We start from the raw sequence: 17,956 nt of genomic DNA, 5'->3' as shown, positions 1-17,956 counted from the left end.
CCATCTTTACTTCGACTTCCTCATGGCTTCAGGGAGACTTTAGCCTGAGAATTCATGTGAAACAATGCAAATGGAGAATATTTTTATTTCACTGACAACAGCGTCTTTGTGCCAACTATTCTTAAGACAAACTGATGTGAAAATTCCATATTTGGAAAATTTCTAGTCTGTCTGCTTGTAGCCTGTTTGAGTGGCTCGGGGACTAGAGTGGGCTGGCTTATAATTGAAAGGTTGGTAGTTCAATTCCCCGGCTCCTCTGCTTTATATGCTGACGTCTCTTTGGGAGCAATACTGTTCCCAAGGAGACGGTGAGATTTGTGTGGCTGTTTAAAAGCATAGAACTATGGTGGGCATTTAACATAAGAGTCAATGGGGATTGACTGGTATTTAAAGCCAGCCTCAATGACCATCTTTAAGTACTGGTTTTTCTGCATTGGCTTAACTTTTCACCTTGCCACTTTGCAGTTTGACTACCTTGACATTAGTATTAAACATCTTTGAGTTGTTGTGCATTTGTAGTTCTATGTAAGCCTTATTAAGAAAGGTTGGTTTTAACATTTAGATGTAAAAACTAGTGTCTTTGAAGGGACTTTACTTTTCAGGCAGTCAAAGAATTCAGTTTTACAGGTACATCCTGTTTTGAAATTGGGGGGAAAAAAAGATCAAGGCGAGTTGTTTGACTAATAGATGAATCAATATACTCATACTGTATCCATCTGTAGACTCTAGTAAATTCAGGAGGTTGTAGTTGTTTAGCTTTGAGTCATTTTGTAAAAACACTTTTTTTTTTTAAGTTCAGTGTGCAAAAGGTTCCCTTTCTCTTTCAGCCTCAGGCAGCCTTTACTTATCATTACTCAAAAAAAGACTATTACTACTACGGTCAGTAAAGAACATTATTTCAGTCAAATCCAGATTATCTCTAAAGGCTTCAATGTAGGTTAAGGTTGTAGCTCATACCAAGAATCGCTGAGAAACATGGAGTTGCTATTGCATTTAACTGGTTGTTTTTCCCTGTTTGTCATTGCAGCAGCCAAGACTTTGCTCAACAAAAAGGCAGATGTCAAGGTAAGGGGCACACTCTTACTTCTCTACCTATCTCCTTCCTTGACTTTTCGTCCTTTCTTACATTTTCTGGGCTCGAAACTCTGCTTCTTCTTCCTCTTCCCCATTTTTTTCTGCTTGATTGTTCATTTCTTTCTTAATCTTGCTAGTCTCACTTTTGCCTACAATGTCTTTCTTGTCAAGTATGTTCTGTCATTGGATGTTTGTCTAGTGTTACATGTAAAAGTTGTGTTTTTTGGCTTGAGATGTTGTGTATCAGAATGAGAGCTGCTGGATTTTTAAGTTATTATCTAATTATTTTATTAAAGTGAGTGGCCCATTCTGAATACACATCTGTACACACATCTGGATGTGTGTCTACATGTATGCGAGTCTGTGTGTGCTATGCGTATCAGCCTTCATGCCACTTGCCAGTGCACAAGCCTCGAGTAGCGCATCCTCCTGAAAGGACCTCTTATTTTGATTTAGCATTATTTAGCTCATTGCCACCTCTCCATCTCCATTATTAAATCTAACCATCTGTCAGCCCTTCACATTTTGTTTTTTCATCACTTCCTCTCTCTCATCCCTCCATTTCTGCCTTTTGCTCCTCTTTCAATGCTTCTTTTTCCTCCTCACCCCATCTGGTCTTTAACCCCACATTCCTGTTCATCCATTTAATGAAGATCTCTCACATCCCACGCTCTCACATGCACACGCTGCAGTAGCACATCCCACACACAGCTATCATGAATGTGTCTGTGTGCGCCACGTACATGCAACGTGCTATTCATGCTTCTCAGCATTATACATTATGTTAGGCAAAGGTTTGGGCACATGCACGTGGACATGGAGGTATGTGTGTGTTTGTAAGACTGTGTGTGTGTGTCTGTGTGAAAACATCCCATTTGTTTATCAGCTTGAAAAGAGACTGAACGTGCAAACGGGGCTGTGAGCATGCCTGCACACAAGTGTGCGTAAGCGTGGGTGTCCATGCGTGTGTTACACTCATGTGCAGCATCGAGTGTCCATGCGTGTGTGTATGTATGGATTTGGTGTGAGTGTGTGTGCGTGAATGTGTCCCCCCCCTCCCGTTCCTCCCTGCGCAGTCGGTTCAGCAGGGAATGTGACTCCGGTTCCAGGAATAGCTGCCAGTCTGGACCCTGGAAACTCAGACGACAGAAATAGACGCTTACTTCCACTGCGGCGCACTCATTGCCTAGCAACAGGCTCCCCACACACTCGCCCCAAACCATTTCTAAAGGCGTCTTCTTCATTTGCTGCCGTCCCTGCTTGCCTCCTTTTTCTCCCTCTTCTCTTGTTTCTTCTTATAATCTCCAAATGTCCTTTTGTTCCTTTTGAAACTCTGAGCTCCTCTCATCGTCTTCTCCTCTTCCTGCTCTTTCTCCCGCTGGCTCATTAATGCCTAATGACACCTGACGCTTTTCAGTTGTAGCACCTGTCCAGTGCAAGCAAGCGGTCTCTCTCTGGCACTGGTTGTCCACCACCTTTCACCTCCTTCGACGCCAGCTACTGCTCAGAGGAACCAACATATTCTGCATTTTAAACAGTGTTATTATATGACACACTGTTTATCCTTATTAAGTTTACACTAGTTATTATATACACAATGTGCAGATTTCTTTAGATTAAAAGCTGCAAAACAGTTTTAGAAGAATGTAAAATAACAACATTGAGAACATTTGTTTTGGTCTCCATTGTTGTGCCGATAAATTATTGATGCATTAATGCAACATGTAACAACAAAATTCAAGCCAGTTGTGATTTTAAATTTAAGATGAAGTCTGGGAAAACGCTTTCATAATAAATCTTGCAGTTCCTTGTCATGCTATTTTCTTACAGTGCCATCTTCCCTTTCACTATCCCTGAAGCAATAGGTTGAATTTTTGCCTTCTGACTCTTCCATGAGCTGACTCCTCTTCTAATTTTCTCTCTCTGATGGCCTTCGCTTCAACCACTCCTCCTTTCACTTCTTTGAAGGAGCTGCTCCTCCTTCTACCTTTTCTAAGCTGTATAGGAACTTCTTCTCTTCACTTGCCATCAAAGTGTACAGCTTTTGGTTTATGCTGACAAGTTCTATTTTGCTCTTTGTTTTTTAATTTCATTTTTTTTGACAGTACACTCGTTGTTTTTTTTGGTTACTTTATTTTCTTTCTCATCCCTCCTCCTTCTACCATCTGCTCATCCATCAATAAATCCATCCATCAATTGCCTGAGGACAGAAACGCAAGTCCAGCTCTACTGTCCAGTATATGGTGAGCATGCGATTTATGCATTTTGCCATGTCACTTCTTTTTTGGTCCATCCCTTATGGTCTCCTTTCTTCCTTCTGTGTAATAGATTTGAGACTCCCTTCCTTCACTAACTTATTATTCTGTGGCACAGTGGGTGCCGATTCATAAATCATTTTTATTCAACAGCAGTCAGATGTCATGTAGGCACTTCTTGTTAAAAATGCTCTGGTGTACACGAGGTAATGCATTTTACATGACGGCAACAGCAGCACCTTGTTAGGAGCTACAGAGGCTGAGTAGCTTCTGAGCGGCAACAGCTGCCATGTCACATAAAGAAAATGACAGCGTATACAGAAAGTTATATTTCATTGACAGAAAAAGCCAGGCACAAGTCACAGCAATGGTCTCACTCGCTTGATTGACAGGCTGGGATGATCCTTGCAAAGTACGGCGTCACGAGAATACTCTGAAAACGTAATGGAAGCAGGGTGTTTTAGTTCCATCAGAGTTACTCCAGGGATGTTGCTCCAGATCTGTCAGGCACACACTTTTAGAACGGAGCCAGTACTTGTAGTTTTGAGACAGAGCCCTTGAGTTTAACAAGGTACATACTTCAAACAAGAGTAAAAGTATAATTATTTAATCCTCCACCTCTAAGAACGCTATAGTTTTCACCTACTACGCTGAATCTGTAACCTATACTGACCATTCACAGAGCAGATGCTGCAGCAGCCGGGCAGCATATGAAATTCCATACAAAACATGTTGAATATTAAATATTGTTTAATAAGGGTTTCACCCAGGGTTTCATCCAGTGTGTTACAAGCCCAGCAGCCCACCTGGCCTAAGGTGACTCCCCACTGAGGCTCCGGAGTTAAGTTAGCTCAGGACTCTTATTAACCTACTGTTCCTGTTAGCTATACTTCATCTATTCAAAAACAACTTTGGGGAAAAAAACTATAATAAGATTACAAACGTCAAAAGTATTATCGGACCCTCGTGGACGTTATATCATAGTTACAGGGAAACTTTATAACAATCAGGTTACACTAGCAAATATTTATGCCCCTAATGTTGATGATGCAGGTTTTATTAAATCATTTATATCCTCTTTACCTAATATGGACACCCATAAACTGATAATTGGTGGCGATTTTAATTTCGTTTTGGATCCTAGTCTTGATAGATCATCACAAAGATCAGTATTTAAATCAAAATCTGTGAAAACTATCCAAGAATTTATGAAGACATATAAACTGATAGATCCATTTAGAGCTATTTCCCCTAACTCTAAGCAATTTTCATTTTTCTCTTCTGTTCATCATACTTATTCTAGAATAGACTTTTTCTTAATAGATTATAGATTTCTTACACAGATCCAAAGTTGTGACTATAAGGCAATAGTTTTATCTGACCATAGTCCAGTACTGCTACAACTAGCAATAGGAGATAGACCTACTGCACCAAAATGGAGATTTAATAATGGTTTGCTGTTAGATAATATCTTAGTAAATGAAATAAAGGATCAAATTAAGCTATTTATTTCAATAAATGACACACTTGAAGTCACGAGATTCACACTATGGGACACATTAAAAGCCTACTTGAGAGGCCAAATTATCTCATTGAGTAGCTATAGGAATAAGCAACGAAAAGAAAGAGAGTTAAACATAACAATGGAACTTTTAGAAATAGACAAGGAATATGCCATCTCTCCTTCATCTAAACTTTATAAAAAGAAGGTCTCATTGCAGACAGAACTTAAATTGCTTTATACAAATGACACAATAAGATTACTTACACAACTTCGACATAAGTACTATGAACACGGGGGAAAAAACAGGTAGTTTACTAGCAAGGCAAATTAAAGAAGTTGCAGCTTCAAGACTGATTACAGAAATAAGAACTAGTGCAGGGCAATTAACAACTGACCCAAAGAGAATTAATGATGTATTCCGAGAATATTATAAAGCACTTTACCCTTCAGACTCAAAAAAAGATCCAGACATAATCGAAAGTTTTTTCGATTCTGTTCAAGTTCCATCTATCAATATAGAACACAAACTATTGTTAGAACAACCAATAACATTAAGGGAGATAAATCAGGCTATTCAAAATGTCTGTGAAGGTTCTCAGTCATCCAGGTCATCGTAGTCAAAGGAGCTTGCAAAGAAAAGCGTCTGGTGAACCAGTTTTTGTCTGAGCGTGTTGCTGGGTCTGAAATGCACCGGGATGTCATGCTTGGAGAAAACTCTCCTAAGTTTTTCTGATACACCGGCTACATAGGGGATGACAATGTTGTTGCGTCTGTCCTTCTTATCCTCCCTCGCTGGTGTCTGGTCTTCTTTTCTGTGCCTCTTTGCTGACTTTAAGAACGCCCATTTAGGATAGCCGCACGTTTTGAGTGCTTCCTTCCTTCCTTCTTCTAAAAGAAGGAACACACACATGTAAAGGAAGCACTCAAAACTTAGGAGAGTTTTCTCCAAGCATGACATCCCGGTGCATTTCAGACCCAGCAACACGCTCAGACAAAAACTGGTTCACCCGAAAGACAAAACGCCAAAACACAGACTTAACAATGTGGTGTATGCTGTACAGTGCAGCGAGGAATGCCCAGACCTCTACATTGGAGAGACCAAACAGCCGCTTCACAAGCGCATGGCACAACACAGAAGAGCCACCTCCACAGGACAAGACTCAGCAGTCCATCTGCATCTTAAGGATAAAGGACACTCTTTCGAGGATGCCAATGTTCACATTTTGGACAGAGAGGACAGATGGTTTGAAAGAGGAGTGAAAGAAGCCATCTATGTCCACTGTGAGCGACCATCTTTGAACAGAGGTGGGGGTTTACGACACCAACTCTCTGCCATCTATAATCCAGTTTTGAGATCCCTTCCCAGACGCCTTAACGCCCACTCACATCCTGGGCCATCTGACCTCAGGAATTCGCATGATAAGGTGGGGCCAGGTTTCACAATGAACACACCCGGAACTCTGGCTGATTGGGACCCACACCCAGTTTCACACCTTGGCTCAGGCGATTAGAGGATCATCAGGGGGTCCTTTTGTCCCTCTGTGGGGGGATACTCCCACTAGGTTTATATCTGGGACTCTCCACCATTTGACCTTAGAACTGAAGAAGCTTCTCGGATGAGAGGTGAAACGTCTTCAAGTAACTTAAAGAAGTCCAGACGCTTTTCTTTGCAAGCTCCTTTGACCAGGCTATTCAAAGTATCCAGTGCTCAAAAAGCCCCGGTCCAGATGGGTATAGTGCTGAATTCTATAAGACCTTTAGCGAACAAATTTCACCCGTTCTTTTGGAGGTATATAACGAAGCTCTAACTAAAGGATGCTTACCTTCAACCATGTATGATAGCACTATCTCTCTAATCCACAAGCCTGGTAAGGATCCTTTGGAACCTGGTTCGTATAGACCAATAAGTCTATTGAACGTAGATAATAAAATATTGGCAAAAATTCTGGCTATGCGATTAGAGATGGTTCTCCCAACGGTTGTGTCGGAGGACCAAACGGGATTTGTAAAAAAAAGACAGTTATCTTTTAATATTAGAAGGCTATTCAATATTATATATACACATAATACTTCTGATCAATCTGAAATATTACTCTCATTAGATGCTGAGAAGGCCTTTGACAGGGTTGAGTGGGATTTCCTCTTCTTGACCCTGTCAAAGTATGGCATAGGCCCTAATTATATCTCCTTTGTTAAGCTGCTTTACACAAAACCTATGGCCTCGGTTAACACAAATAATATAACTTCTAGTCCTTTCCTCCTCCACCGCTCTACAAGACAAGGGTGCCCTTTGTCCCCATTGCTATTTGCACTTGTCATAGAACCTCTCGCCATTCTATTACGCTCTACAAAAGATTACAAAGGAATAAGGAGATTTGGTGTAGAACATAAGGTGTCTCTCTACGCAGATGATTTGTTGCTATATATCACTGACCCTACTAAATCATTGCCAAAAATTATGACAGTTTTAACTGAATTTGGGAAAATTTCTGGATACAAAATCAACTTAACAAAAAGCATATTGTTTCCGATTAGTTCTTTAGAAAAATTAGATAGCGCTACATTGATCTCGTTTCCTTTTACAATCTCAAATACCTTCAAATATCTTGGAATAACTGTAACCCGTGAATTCTCTAGCCTTTTTAAACATAATTTTATTATATATATACCATCAAACTGAACAGAACTTGGAAAGACTATCTAAACTGCCCATCTCGCTTGCTGGCCGAGTAAATATCATTAGGATGAGCACTTTACCCAAATTTTTATTTTTGTTTCAATGTATCCCAATATTGATCACAAAAACTTTTTTTAAGAAAATAGACCAGTTAATTTCTCAGTTTATCTGGAACAAGAAGACACCCAGAATAAAAAAGATATTTCTCCAAAGAGCCAAGATTACAGGAGGAATGGGGTTGCCTTGTTTTCAGTTTTATTATTGGGCCTGTAATATACGTTGTATGTCATTCTGGGGCGGGGAACATAGACCTGATTGGGAACGGATGGAAAGTATGACTTTTTTCTCTAATACTCTTAAATCTTTGGTTCATTCAAACTCAGATCTGGGTAAGCATAAATGTAAAAATCCGGTAGGGTCTGACTCACTAAAAATTTGGTCTCAAATTAGAAAGCATTTTCATTGGCATCAATGTTCAATCTTTACACCACTAATTCATAATCAAGCACACACATTGCTCTCAGGATCAACATTCCAGCTATGGACTTCCAAAGGGATACACACAATCAAGGATCTGTTTATTGATAATCGTTTTCCTTCATTTCAACAACTTCAGCAAAAATTTTCCATAGAAAACAGAGATTTTTTCAAGTATTTACAAATACATCATTTTATTAAAGAAATGTTTCCATCCTTTCCCAATGAACCACAAAAGCTAGCTTCAGCTGATCTATTCTTAATGAACCCGCTGAAGAAAGGAGCTATTTCTAGGATCTACAACCAACTTTTGCAAATAGACAGTACAACTACATTGGACCACTTGAGAAATGCTTGGAGTGAAGAACTGGCTACTAACATCACTAAAGATCAATGGACTAAGGCACAAGAACTGGTTCACTCCACTTCTGTCTGCTGCAGGCACGGACTACTACAATTTAAGGTCCTGCATAGGCTCCATCTGTCTAAATTGAAGGTTTCAAGGATGTTTCCAGGGGCTGACTCAAGATGTGATCGATGTGGCCAGAATTCTGCCTCATTGTCACATATGTTTTGGACATGTCCTAATATCGCTACCTACTGGTCTAAAATATTTAAAACTTTGTCTGATATTTTTAAAAAACAGCTCCCCCCAGACCCAGTAATGGCACTATTTGGTGTAGCTACAGTTAAATACTTAAATAATAAACAAATTCGTGCTCTGAGTTTTATAACATTGCTTGCAAGACGCCTTATACTTCTAAATTGGAAAAATAAAGCCCCCCCCAACTCATTCTGCTTTGTTAAGAGACACAATGTATCATTTACAGTTGGAGAAGATTAAATTTTCATTGAGAGATAATGGTAAACAGTTTTACCTAATTTGGCAACCCTTTATAGATTACTTTAATAAGTAAAACTGGGAGGTATGGCCTCCTCCCATATCTGCTCCAAGATTATATACATTGGTCTGGGCAGGTGTATTGTTTTTTGTTTTTGTTTTTTTTGTTTTTGTTTTTGTTTTTTGTTTTTTTGGGGGGGGGGGTGTTTGTTTTGGGGTTTTTTTTTGTTTTTGTTTTTGTTTTGTTTTTTTCCCCCTCTCTCCCTCCTCTGAATATACTTATTTAGGTATATAAATGTGTATGTATAGACTGTTTATATAATGGTAATTATATTTTATGTAAAAAGGACGGGGAGAGGAAGGAAGGGAAGGGGAAAAAGAGGGGAGGGGAAGGGAAAAGGGGGGAAAAAAACAAAACAAAAAAAAAACTGTCACTGTAAATGAGAATACATACTTTGTTGCCTGATTTGAATAAAAAAAAATAAAATAAAATAAAAAAAAAAGATTACAAATGAATAAAGAACCAGGCAAATATCAGAACCTAATACTGTTCAGCTGATATTCATGCACTAATGTCCAGTAATTACTGATTACAGTAGGCTAGGTCATTGATTGCTGTGGCTCGGTTCTCTCTCACTGTTACGGGCTGTAAACGGGAAATCAACTCCTCACTTCACTCGTTACCCACGGTGTTTGCAGAGGCCAACATGCATGTGCATCAGAATTGGCCATTACAGCGGATCAGCATACTTTACTGTAGATAAACATTAGTGTGCAATTTTTCCAGTGTACTACTCACAGTGTATCAATGTATTTACTGCCACATTAACCTGTGAACATGGCTATATGAGGTTTAAGAGCAGAATATACAGTATGTGGTTCACATATGCCACTGAGTTCTCCTCTGCAAATGTAAAAATAGACCAGTCTTTTACTTTTAAGCAAGGCGCGCATGTTCCTTTTACACAGAAATGGGTCAAAAAGTGTTCCAGTTTTTAAATTAAGCTTCTGGTATACTGGAAATGACTCCAGCATGTGCACTTATTTTGTCAGTACCAGCTTGACTTTAGACAGTCTTAGGTAGCGTTTAGATGTTTACTTATTTGTTTTAAACAAACTTGGGAGAAAAAAGCAGGTTTATAGCACAGTACTGCATCCAAACGCTGAAGACACGATCACAAAACAACAGCCTGGCTTTGCCTGACTAAACACAACATGCAGTACATGCAGTACAAAAGTCTGATCTAGGGCACATACACTCTGTGAATGGTCCATGTACACTACATGTTCAGTGTTATACTTGGAGGATTTAAAATAAAACAGGAATTTGCATAAGAATATTAAACCACACAGAATTACTAGTTTCAGTTTACTTATTTCTGACCCATAACTTCTTGCCCTGCCATTATGCAGAAGGAACCTTTTTTTCCTCTCCGATCTTCTAATCTGGCTCATCCTTTTTTTTTTTTTTTTTTTTTTTTAAATCTACCACACTTGTCATCTCTTCTGCACCTTTCCCTCCTTTGTTCTTCCTGTGCCCATCCTGGAAACCTTGTGTGGATACTTTAACCCCCTTTCAACCCTCATCTATGGTTATAATTGTCTGTGATCACTCCTGATGTCCGATGTTCTGTTTCATAATTTAGAAATGATCTAATGGACATTTTGCTTTCAAGATGACAATGATTGGCAGTCGTCTCCACAACTGGCGAGCCGTAGCACTGCTGTCATCATTCCTTCTTTTTTTTTTTTTTTCTTTTTCAATGCCTCCCTGAAGTGTTAGCAGTTTTCTCTCCACAAACACACATGACGTAAATGCTAAGGCCCCGAGTTGATACTGCAAACACGCTCTGACTAAGACGGCTCACGATGGTATCGTTGCTTTGAGGAATGCATTTCATCGTCACAAAGGCAGCGGAGTGACAGCCACTTTGTTTGGTGTAATTTGTGTGTGAGTGTGGAGATTTGTTTGGGAGTGGCTGTGTGTGGATTACTGTATGGGTGCTTAAAATTTCTATATGTCAGCTTATTGTCAGCTTACACCAGCTTTTACTTGCTGTTTAGTGCGTGCTTGCATTATGTGGTGTTTTCGCACCATATGTGTGCTGGCATCCTCTCCTCTTCTCTCTCCTCTCCTATACTCCTCTCCTCTCGTCTCGTCTCCTCTGAGTAAGCCCAGTGGCTTAAAAAATTCATATTATGGTAAACATACACACCCACAACCACACACACATCAGTCTTCATCTTTCCATCTTGAAAGTCAGTGTTAAAGAGTCACCATTCCAGTCACTCTGATTCAGCACTGCTGCAGCACCAAGATTACCAAACATTTTGTTTTATTGAATCTTCTGGGCTTGTTTAAAATGTGCACTTTTAAATTCTCATATTTTGGGGAATTGTGCTTATCTAATTAATGTTAGGTGGAATCATTCACTAGCTTGGCAGCACACCAACATCATGCCATATCTTAGCCAAGTCTTAATAGGGGATTAGGTAATCCTCCTGATTACTTAAGACCTCTTGAAAGTTCACTTACAAGCAAGATTGCTTGCATTTTACTGTATCAACTCAGATAATTACCATTGACGTAATTGTAGCTTATTCACTGTCACACCCAGGGCTTGATCCTTTGTAGGGTTTAAACTGGATATTTCCCCCCCAGCAGGATTACAAATGTAATGTAGATTCAATGCAAAAATAATTTAGATCAATCTACGCTCCAAAGAGCCGGCCGCTCTTTGATGTTTGATCTTCAAAAGAGCATTTCATCCAGGCTTCTAAAGGTGATTCACTACGGCCAAACGGCACAATTGAATCGTCTTGATGTGGAATCCCAAGCAGGGGAAGTCACTTGTGACATCACGATGATGTCAGAGTACCCCTCAGCCCGTGGTGTCACCTGAGAATTACAGATCAGTCTTGAGAGTGAACGTTTTAGGATAATCCCTTCACAGTTGCTGCGTCTGCCTGCCACCTTCAGGCCTCACTGGGATGCACACCTACATGTATCCTACTACTTTGCTCTGATCCGCACGGTACAAATTAAATAAATGTAACACAGAACAGCAGATAAATTCTGAACGATGAATATCAAAATGTTGCATTGAATGTTTTCTGAATGAAGACAAATCCTAACTCTTTACCTTACATGAGAGCCACTAAGGTGAGACCCTCAAAGTTGATTCTGTCAAAGAGACATATATGTGCTAATTCCAAAAACACACGAGCACAAGCATGGACACACACTCACAAGCCCACCTCTTGCTGTTGTTAACACTCTTGTTGTGTCTCCTCCTTATCCTTACCTTTCCTTTCCTTTCCTGCACAGCCCCAGACAAACAGCACCAAAAACAGCATAGTCACCAGCCCCAAAGGAAACATCCCTTCACCCGCTCTGGTATTTATCTCCTAACCTGACCTTCACCTGTGTGTTTGTGCGTGCCCGACTTCCCGCCGCCCTTATGTCCTTTAAGACCCTTACCCTCACCCTATCCCACACCTTTTCCTTCACCTTTGTGTGTTTTTCTTTTCTGTCCATTCTTGTTGGTTTTGTTTGGTCTTTATCGAGCCACTGAGATGGCCAAAGCAGTCGGGTAGGTCGTAAACCAGCAGTCGTGTCAGGAAGCATTTTCCCACGGCAGTTGGGAATGCTTTGTGACTTGGACTCGGGTTGATAGTCTACCGCCATGTTGTTTTCTCTGTCAGTGTAAGTTTGCCAAAGACAAATAGACAACCAGTGCCTGCAGGGACTGTCACTGCGATTTACCCCCTTTCTCCTGTATTGAAGCTGTCCCCCACCGTGTCAGTCCAAAGGTCTGCAGATTGTCCTTCCAGCGAAAAAAATTACACCCGTGGATTTTAGAGAATTCCTCTGTAAAATTGGCTGATGTTTTGGAATAAAAACCTGTAAGCTAAAAAGGCCCACAGTACTCAGTCTTGCTTGTCAGCTTGTTAGAAAAAACATGTTTGAACTAAATCCAGCTACTCTCTTGCCTATGGATTTGTCTTTTATGTCAAAAAATGATGTTAAGTCCATTGTCAAATAGTTGGGAAAATTCAGCAATATTGCGAGTGAGGTTCTTATGGAACAGAAATGGGGAGTTCTAGTTTCCCTTTGGGACTCTTTATTGTTCTGATTACTATATATACACAGGGCAGCAGTTTGGCTTTATGTTCTAGAGGGCACTCTAGTAATCTCACCAAAGTAGATACAGTGGGATGCAAAGGTTTGGGCAACCTTGTTAATAGTCATTATTTTCCTGTATAAATTGTTGGTTGTTACAATAAAAAATGTCAGTTAAATATATCATATTGGACATTGCACACTTTCTGTAAATCCAATAAACTTCATTTCACTTCTCAAATATCACTGTGTTTCTCCTATATGATATATTTAACTGACATTTTTTATTGTAACAACCAACGATTTATACAGGAAAATAATGTCTATTAACAAGGTTGCCCAAACTTTTGCATCCCACTGTATGTAACACAGCAGTAAGTGAGCCAGTACCATTTAGCATCATGTGTAGCTATATGAGCTTTTTTTTTACACAACAGAATGTTTTTCTTTTTGCCAATGTGTGTTTTCTGTTTGACTACATGTGATGCTAACTTTAGCACTCTGCTTGGCACATGTACAATGACTCACATTCAGGGTTTGAATGGAAGTTCACATTTACGTGTTTCAAAGTCTTTGTGGTAGTGTGGGTTCAAGCATGGAGGACAGGTGTTTATTGCTGATCCTTGAAGGGAATAGGGAGTAGGAGGGCGGCTGCAATAATCGCACTGTTACCAGGGACTTCATCTAGTTTGTGTTCAGCCATTTGGTGCATTATCTCCTTAATTACAGCAGGGGACTGACATTCTTCCCACCTGGAAGCAGTAGGCAGGTGGTGGTAAATCCACATGAATATATGTTTATATATATGAATACATTAGTGCTTCATTTAAATGAATACCATCTAGAGTGAAAATAATCATTTAATTAGCTGCACAGCAAAAGCATCCCTAGTAAAGCATCAGTGTTAATGTGGGGCCAACAGGGACGTGTCACCATCGAACCCTTCCCCCATCTGATGATGCCATCAGCACGTGTCCCCTCCCCCTAATCTGCAAACCCCAGGTACTTTGTTCTCACTCATCGTCTTGTCCCACGTTGCCACCGGTGTCTGTTGCCCTAGGAGATGGTTGCCTTGACAACACCACCATCATCACCAGGGAGACAGCTGATGATTGGTCATCACAGAGGTGTCACTTCGTGGCGGGGGGGCTACACAGGATATTCTACATCGAGTGACAGCTCCTAGTAGAGGGAGAAAATATCTCTGTCTCCAGTCTGAGTCATCAGCAATCAGTGGCTACTGTGTGAACTTGAGAGGAGGCAAGCCTTTGAGGGTTTCAAGACAAAGGTCAAGTACTGGTGTAAATGTGGTAAAACTATAACTGTTATAGCAGAAAGTGGCAAAGAAAGAGTACAGCTTTGTACCTCATGTGGTGATTTGCAAGCTGCAGTACAAGTGCTAAAGGAGATACTATCGAGGTGGTACGTGGACAGAATTGCACAGTGAATATGAAAAACAAAACAAAATTGCAATGTAATTTAGGGTTTTTTGTTTTTTGGTGGATTTGAACAGCTTTTATCAGAAGATAGCATTGATAAACAGCAGAAAGTGAGACTCTAGATAAAAGCACTTTCATGGATTCAAATAAAGTAATTGTGAATTTTATTAATTACCAGATGAAGTAATAGAAAATAGTCCAGATAAATTACTGAAATTGCAAATTAGAAAATGGAAAAATATATAGTAATGAATGATTGTTTATAAGGAAACTGTATGGCAAGCAGTTAAACGTAATTCTATATAGAGTATGTAGAAATATACTGAACTAGTTTGCTGAAATGATTGATAAAAAGTTGCAATTTATTAGCTAGACGTAACTGCAAGCAAAATGGTTAAAATAGCCAAAAGTATAAATTAATAAGTAAAATTGCTAGATTAAAAGTATAAATTGAAATTGTTAGCTAAAATAAGCGATTGGAAGTGGTCCCTGCACATCAGTAGTGTTTAAATGGAGACTATACCTAAAGCTAAATGGTCATCATTCAGAAATGGTAAGCTAAATGCTTTGAGTAACTGGTGAGGTGAGAGTGGTTTGGGTCTGCCTGACAGGGTTTGGGGGGTATGTCAGATAAAAGATAAAAGTTGGGAACCACTGCCTTGCTGTACTTTAAGACACAGCTTAGTTTCAGCATGAAGTTTAGTGCTGGTAGCAGCAAAATTAGCATGACAAATTGTTATATGGCTAATCCTGTTGAGTGATTGAGCCATTTCTTTGCACATAGTCCTGAACAACATTAGCTGTTTCTGATTAAATTCCATTTCAAAAAGGACCCTGAAATGATGCCAGCGTCTGCCCGGCAGTGATCGCCGTTTCTGTTGAGACGAGTGTGAAAGAACAGAATGACCCGTTTTTCATCTTGTGGGGCATCTGAGTCTTTCTGCTGGGTATGCCAATGTTTTGCAAGATGTTGAGGCCATTTTTTTTTAAAAATCTGTCACATTATATTTTATGCATATTGTATGAGCTGGCTGATTTTTGTCATTATGCCTTTGTCCCTTTCGATTTGCTATTTCTGTGTTTTGGCATGCATTTCCATCTTTTCAGGCATAGAAAGCAGTTTGAAATTATGCATGCACAGCAGGGTGGTGCAGAAATAAGGAGTACCCATGTAAACAAAAGCCTAGATAAGTTAAGGTTCAAAAAGATGTCACAGCTTTGAGTGCAACTTCATGTCATCCCTTAGGCTGTGTACTTTGTGTATGTGTGTGTTTGCACTTGTATTACTTATGTTGTGGGGACATATGTAGAGCTGTTTATATTACGGGGACTCTCCTCCGTTTTGAGATTTTAAAAAACAGGTCATTCGATTTTAGTGTAAGGATGTAGGATAAAATGATGGTCGCAGTAGTTGGAGCGCAGTTTGGATCAAGTCTTCAGGAAAAGAAGAAAAGTCAGTGTAGTGTCCTCTGAAGTGATGCAAAAAAACTGTGTGTGTGTGTGTGTGTGTGTGTGTGTGTGTGTGTGTGTGTGTGAAATTGTATGAGCACTAATGTGCTCATTGCAGATTAATTTGTTTGTGTGTGTGTGTGTGTGTGTGTGTGTGTGTGTGTGTGTGTGTGTGTGTGTGTGTGTGTGTGTGTGTACAGGCAACAGAACTGACTCCAAATTACAGTTTTCAGTTCATCCACCCACTCTATGACTTTGGAGGATTCTCCCCCTCTCTTTTCTGCCATCCTTAACAAGCACTTTCTCTTCATACAACATTCATGTCACTCTTTCTGGTACACTTGGTTCATTTATATTTACGTTTATGTCAAATTCTGCTCTCTTCCTTTCCCTCCCTCTCTCTCTCTTCCACTTTTTCTTTACTTGCTCTCTTTTATTTCATCTTCCTTCATCTCCCCACCTCATCTTCCTCTTCCTCCAGGAACCTCAGACAACTGTCATCCATAATCCGGTGGACGGGACAAAGGTATACGTCATTCCCCAGTCCAGACCTCTTCTTTCTCCTCCTCTGTCATTCTCCTCCTCTTCCTTATCTTCTCCTCTCCTTTGATATTTCTTTTCATGCTGCATCTGTGCGAGTGCAACACGGCTTTGTGCACTTGTCTATGTGTGTAACTAAATATTAATCTCAGATAAAAGTCTGTCTGAAGGGAACAGGTGCTAGGTAGCGAATGTTGTTTACCCCAACAACCAAATTTGTGTTAGTCTGCCACCAAGGGGGACCTCAACACACGCATGTATTAGGATTAAGGGGATTCTAACTATACTTAATGTCTATTCAAGTGAGAATAGTGGCAGTCCTTATAAGCTTATATGTCATGTTTGAGCTCAGCTGTTATATTTTAGCCAATGAATGGAACCTGAGACTGGTGTCTTTGGATCTTTAAGGCTGTTATATGCAGCATTCAGCATTGTAATTTATTTATATATATGATATAGGTAAAACTTTTTATTTGCATTATACTGACTGATGGTGTTTTGTTGTACCCTCTCTTACTGTCCTATGATCTCTTAAAAGTTGCTGGTGTAATCAGTGTGAATGTGTATGTGTTTATAGCTTGTGCATGAACATGCATGCCTTTGCAGTAAGATCACTTCCTCATAGGCATGACTGAGGTGTTTTTCCCGAGTTGTTATACCCAAAGTGAGAAGTAGCAGAACTTTGTTTGAAAGAGATATTCATGTTTTTTAATAAAGCGCAGTGATCTTTTGATTGTGGGTTAGGGTTAGTTAGGGTCAGTTATGTGTGAAATACAGTACATGACTTTGAATTCTCACTCTCCAAGCTCAAACAGAGGCTATGCAGGAAGGCGATGAAAGTATCTGGAAGATTAGTCTTCAGTGCAGTTTATGTTTTCACACCCGCCTGGTTTAAAGAAGCACACTTGACCTCTTTAGCACTTACTCACTCAGCTCTGTCCATCTGGTAAGTTAAGTTTGATAGATTCTGGACTTTGTGAGCCAACAATAAAAAGGAGTCGAGATCAAGTAAATGTGAGGCTTCAATATGTGACCCGAGAAATGAATGTCGCATAAAAGAACAAAGAAAATGAATTCACCATATTTACACAATGAATAGTTTTCAAAGGAGGGTCAAACAAAACGAATAAGATGCAGGATGTTACAGGAAACATCTCAATGATTCAAACCAAAGAAAACAAACTGTAGGCGTAATCACACTTTTAATTATATTTCAAATAGTTGACAATCCTTTCCACACTTCTTTCCTTCGCGTTCACATGAAAACAGTTTTTCTTTTCGCTCTTCCTCTCCGGTCAGGCCACCAGCTGCTCTTTAAAAGGCTATGTATGAAACCACTTTGGTGCTTTGTGCTCGTGATGCTGTTAGCACACGTGCATGCTTCTAATGAGGTCACAAGAGTCTCTCAACTCTTCATGCAGGGGAATTTAGGCCCATTTAATCTTCTAATTGGAAATGAGAAACTCCTCCTCTGGCAAAAGCCTAAGAAGAGGGAGACAGCCAGGCAGGCAAGCAGGCAGACGGGTAGATGATTAGATTTGAGGGATGCAGCCCCTGATTAAGATGACAACATATCG

The 17,956-nt window shown here is 39.9% G+C and overlaps 1 protein-coding gene across 12 annotated transcripts in view; it reads left to right on the top strand.

Moving 5' to 3' along the window:
• The window catches only part of LOC146376617 (calcium/calmodulin-dependent protein kinase type II subunit beta-like), an 81,868-nt gene that overhangs the window by 49,992 nt on the left and 13,920 nt on the right, over positions 1-17,956 (top strand). For 3 of the 12 annotated variants that reach the window (XM_084946524.1, XM_084946519.1, XM_084946517.1), the window contains 3 exons: positions 1,031-1,065; positions 12,157-12,225; positions 16,321-16,365. In XM_084946524.1, coding sequence (XP_084802650.1) covers positions 1,031-1,065; positions 12,157-12,225; positions 16,321-16,365 — 149 coding nt within the window. Of the gene's footprint in view, positions 1-1,027; positions 1,066-3,284; positions 3,318-12,156; positions 12,226-16,320; positions 16,366-17,956 lie in introns of all 12 variants that reach the window. The other 9 variants (XM_084946522.1, XM_084946523.1, XM_084946526.1 and 6 more) reach the window with 7 other exon arrangements.

The sequence above is a fragment of the Perissodus microlepis genome, chromosome 12 (assembly GCF_051167445.1).
Source record: "Perissodus microlepis isolate ML-2025 ecotype Zambia chromosome 12, ASM5116744v1, whole genome shotgun sequence".
NCBI classification, from domain to species: Eukaryota; Metazoa; Chordata; class Actinopteri; order Cichliformes; family Cichlidae; genus Perissodus; species Perissodus microlepis.
Note: the sequence above shows the minus strand (reverse complement) of the source record. Positions and strands in the feature narration are given on the sequence as shown.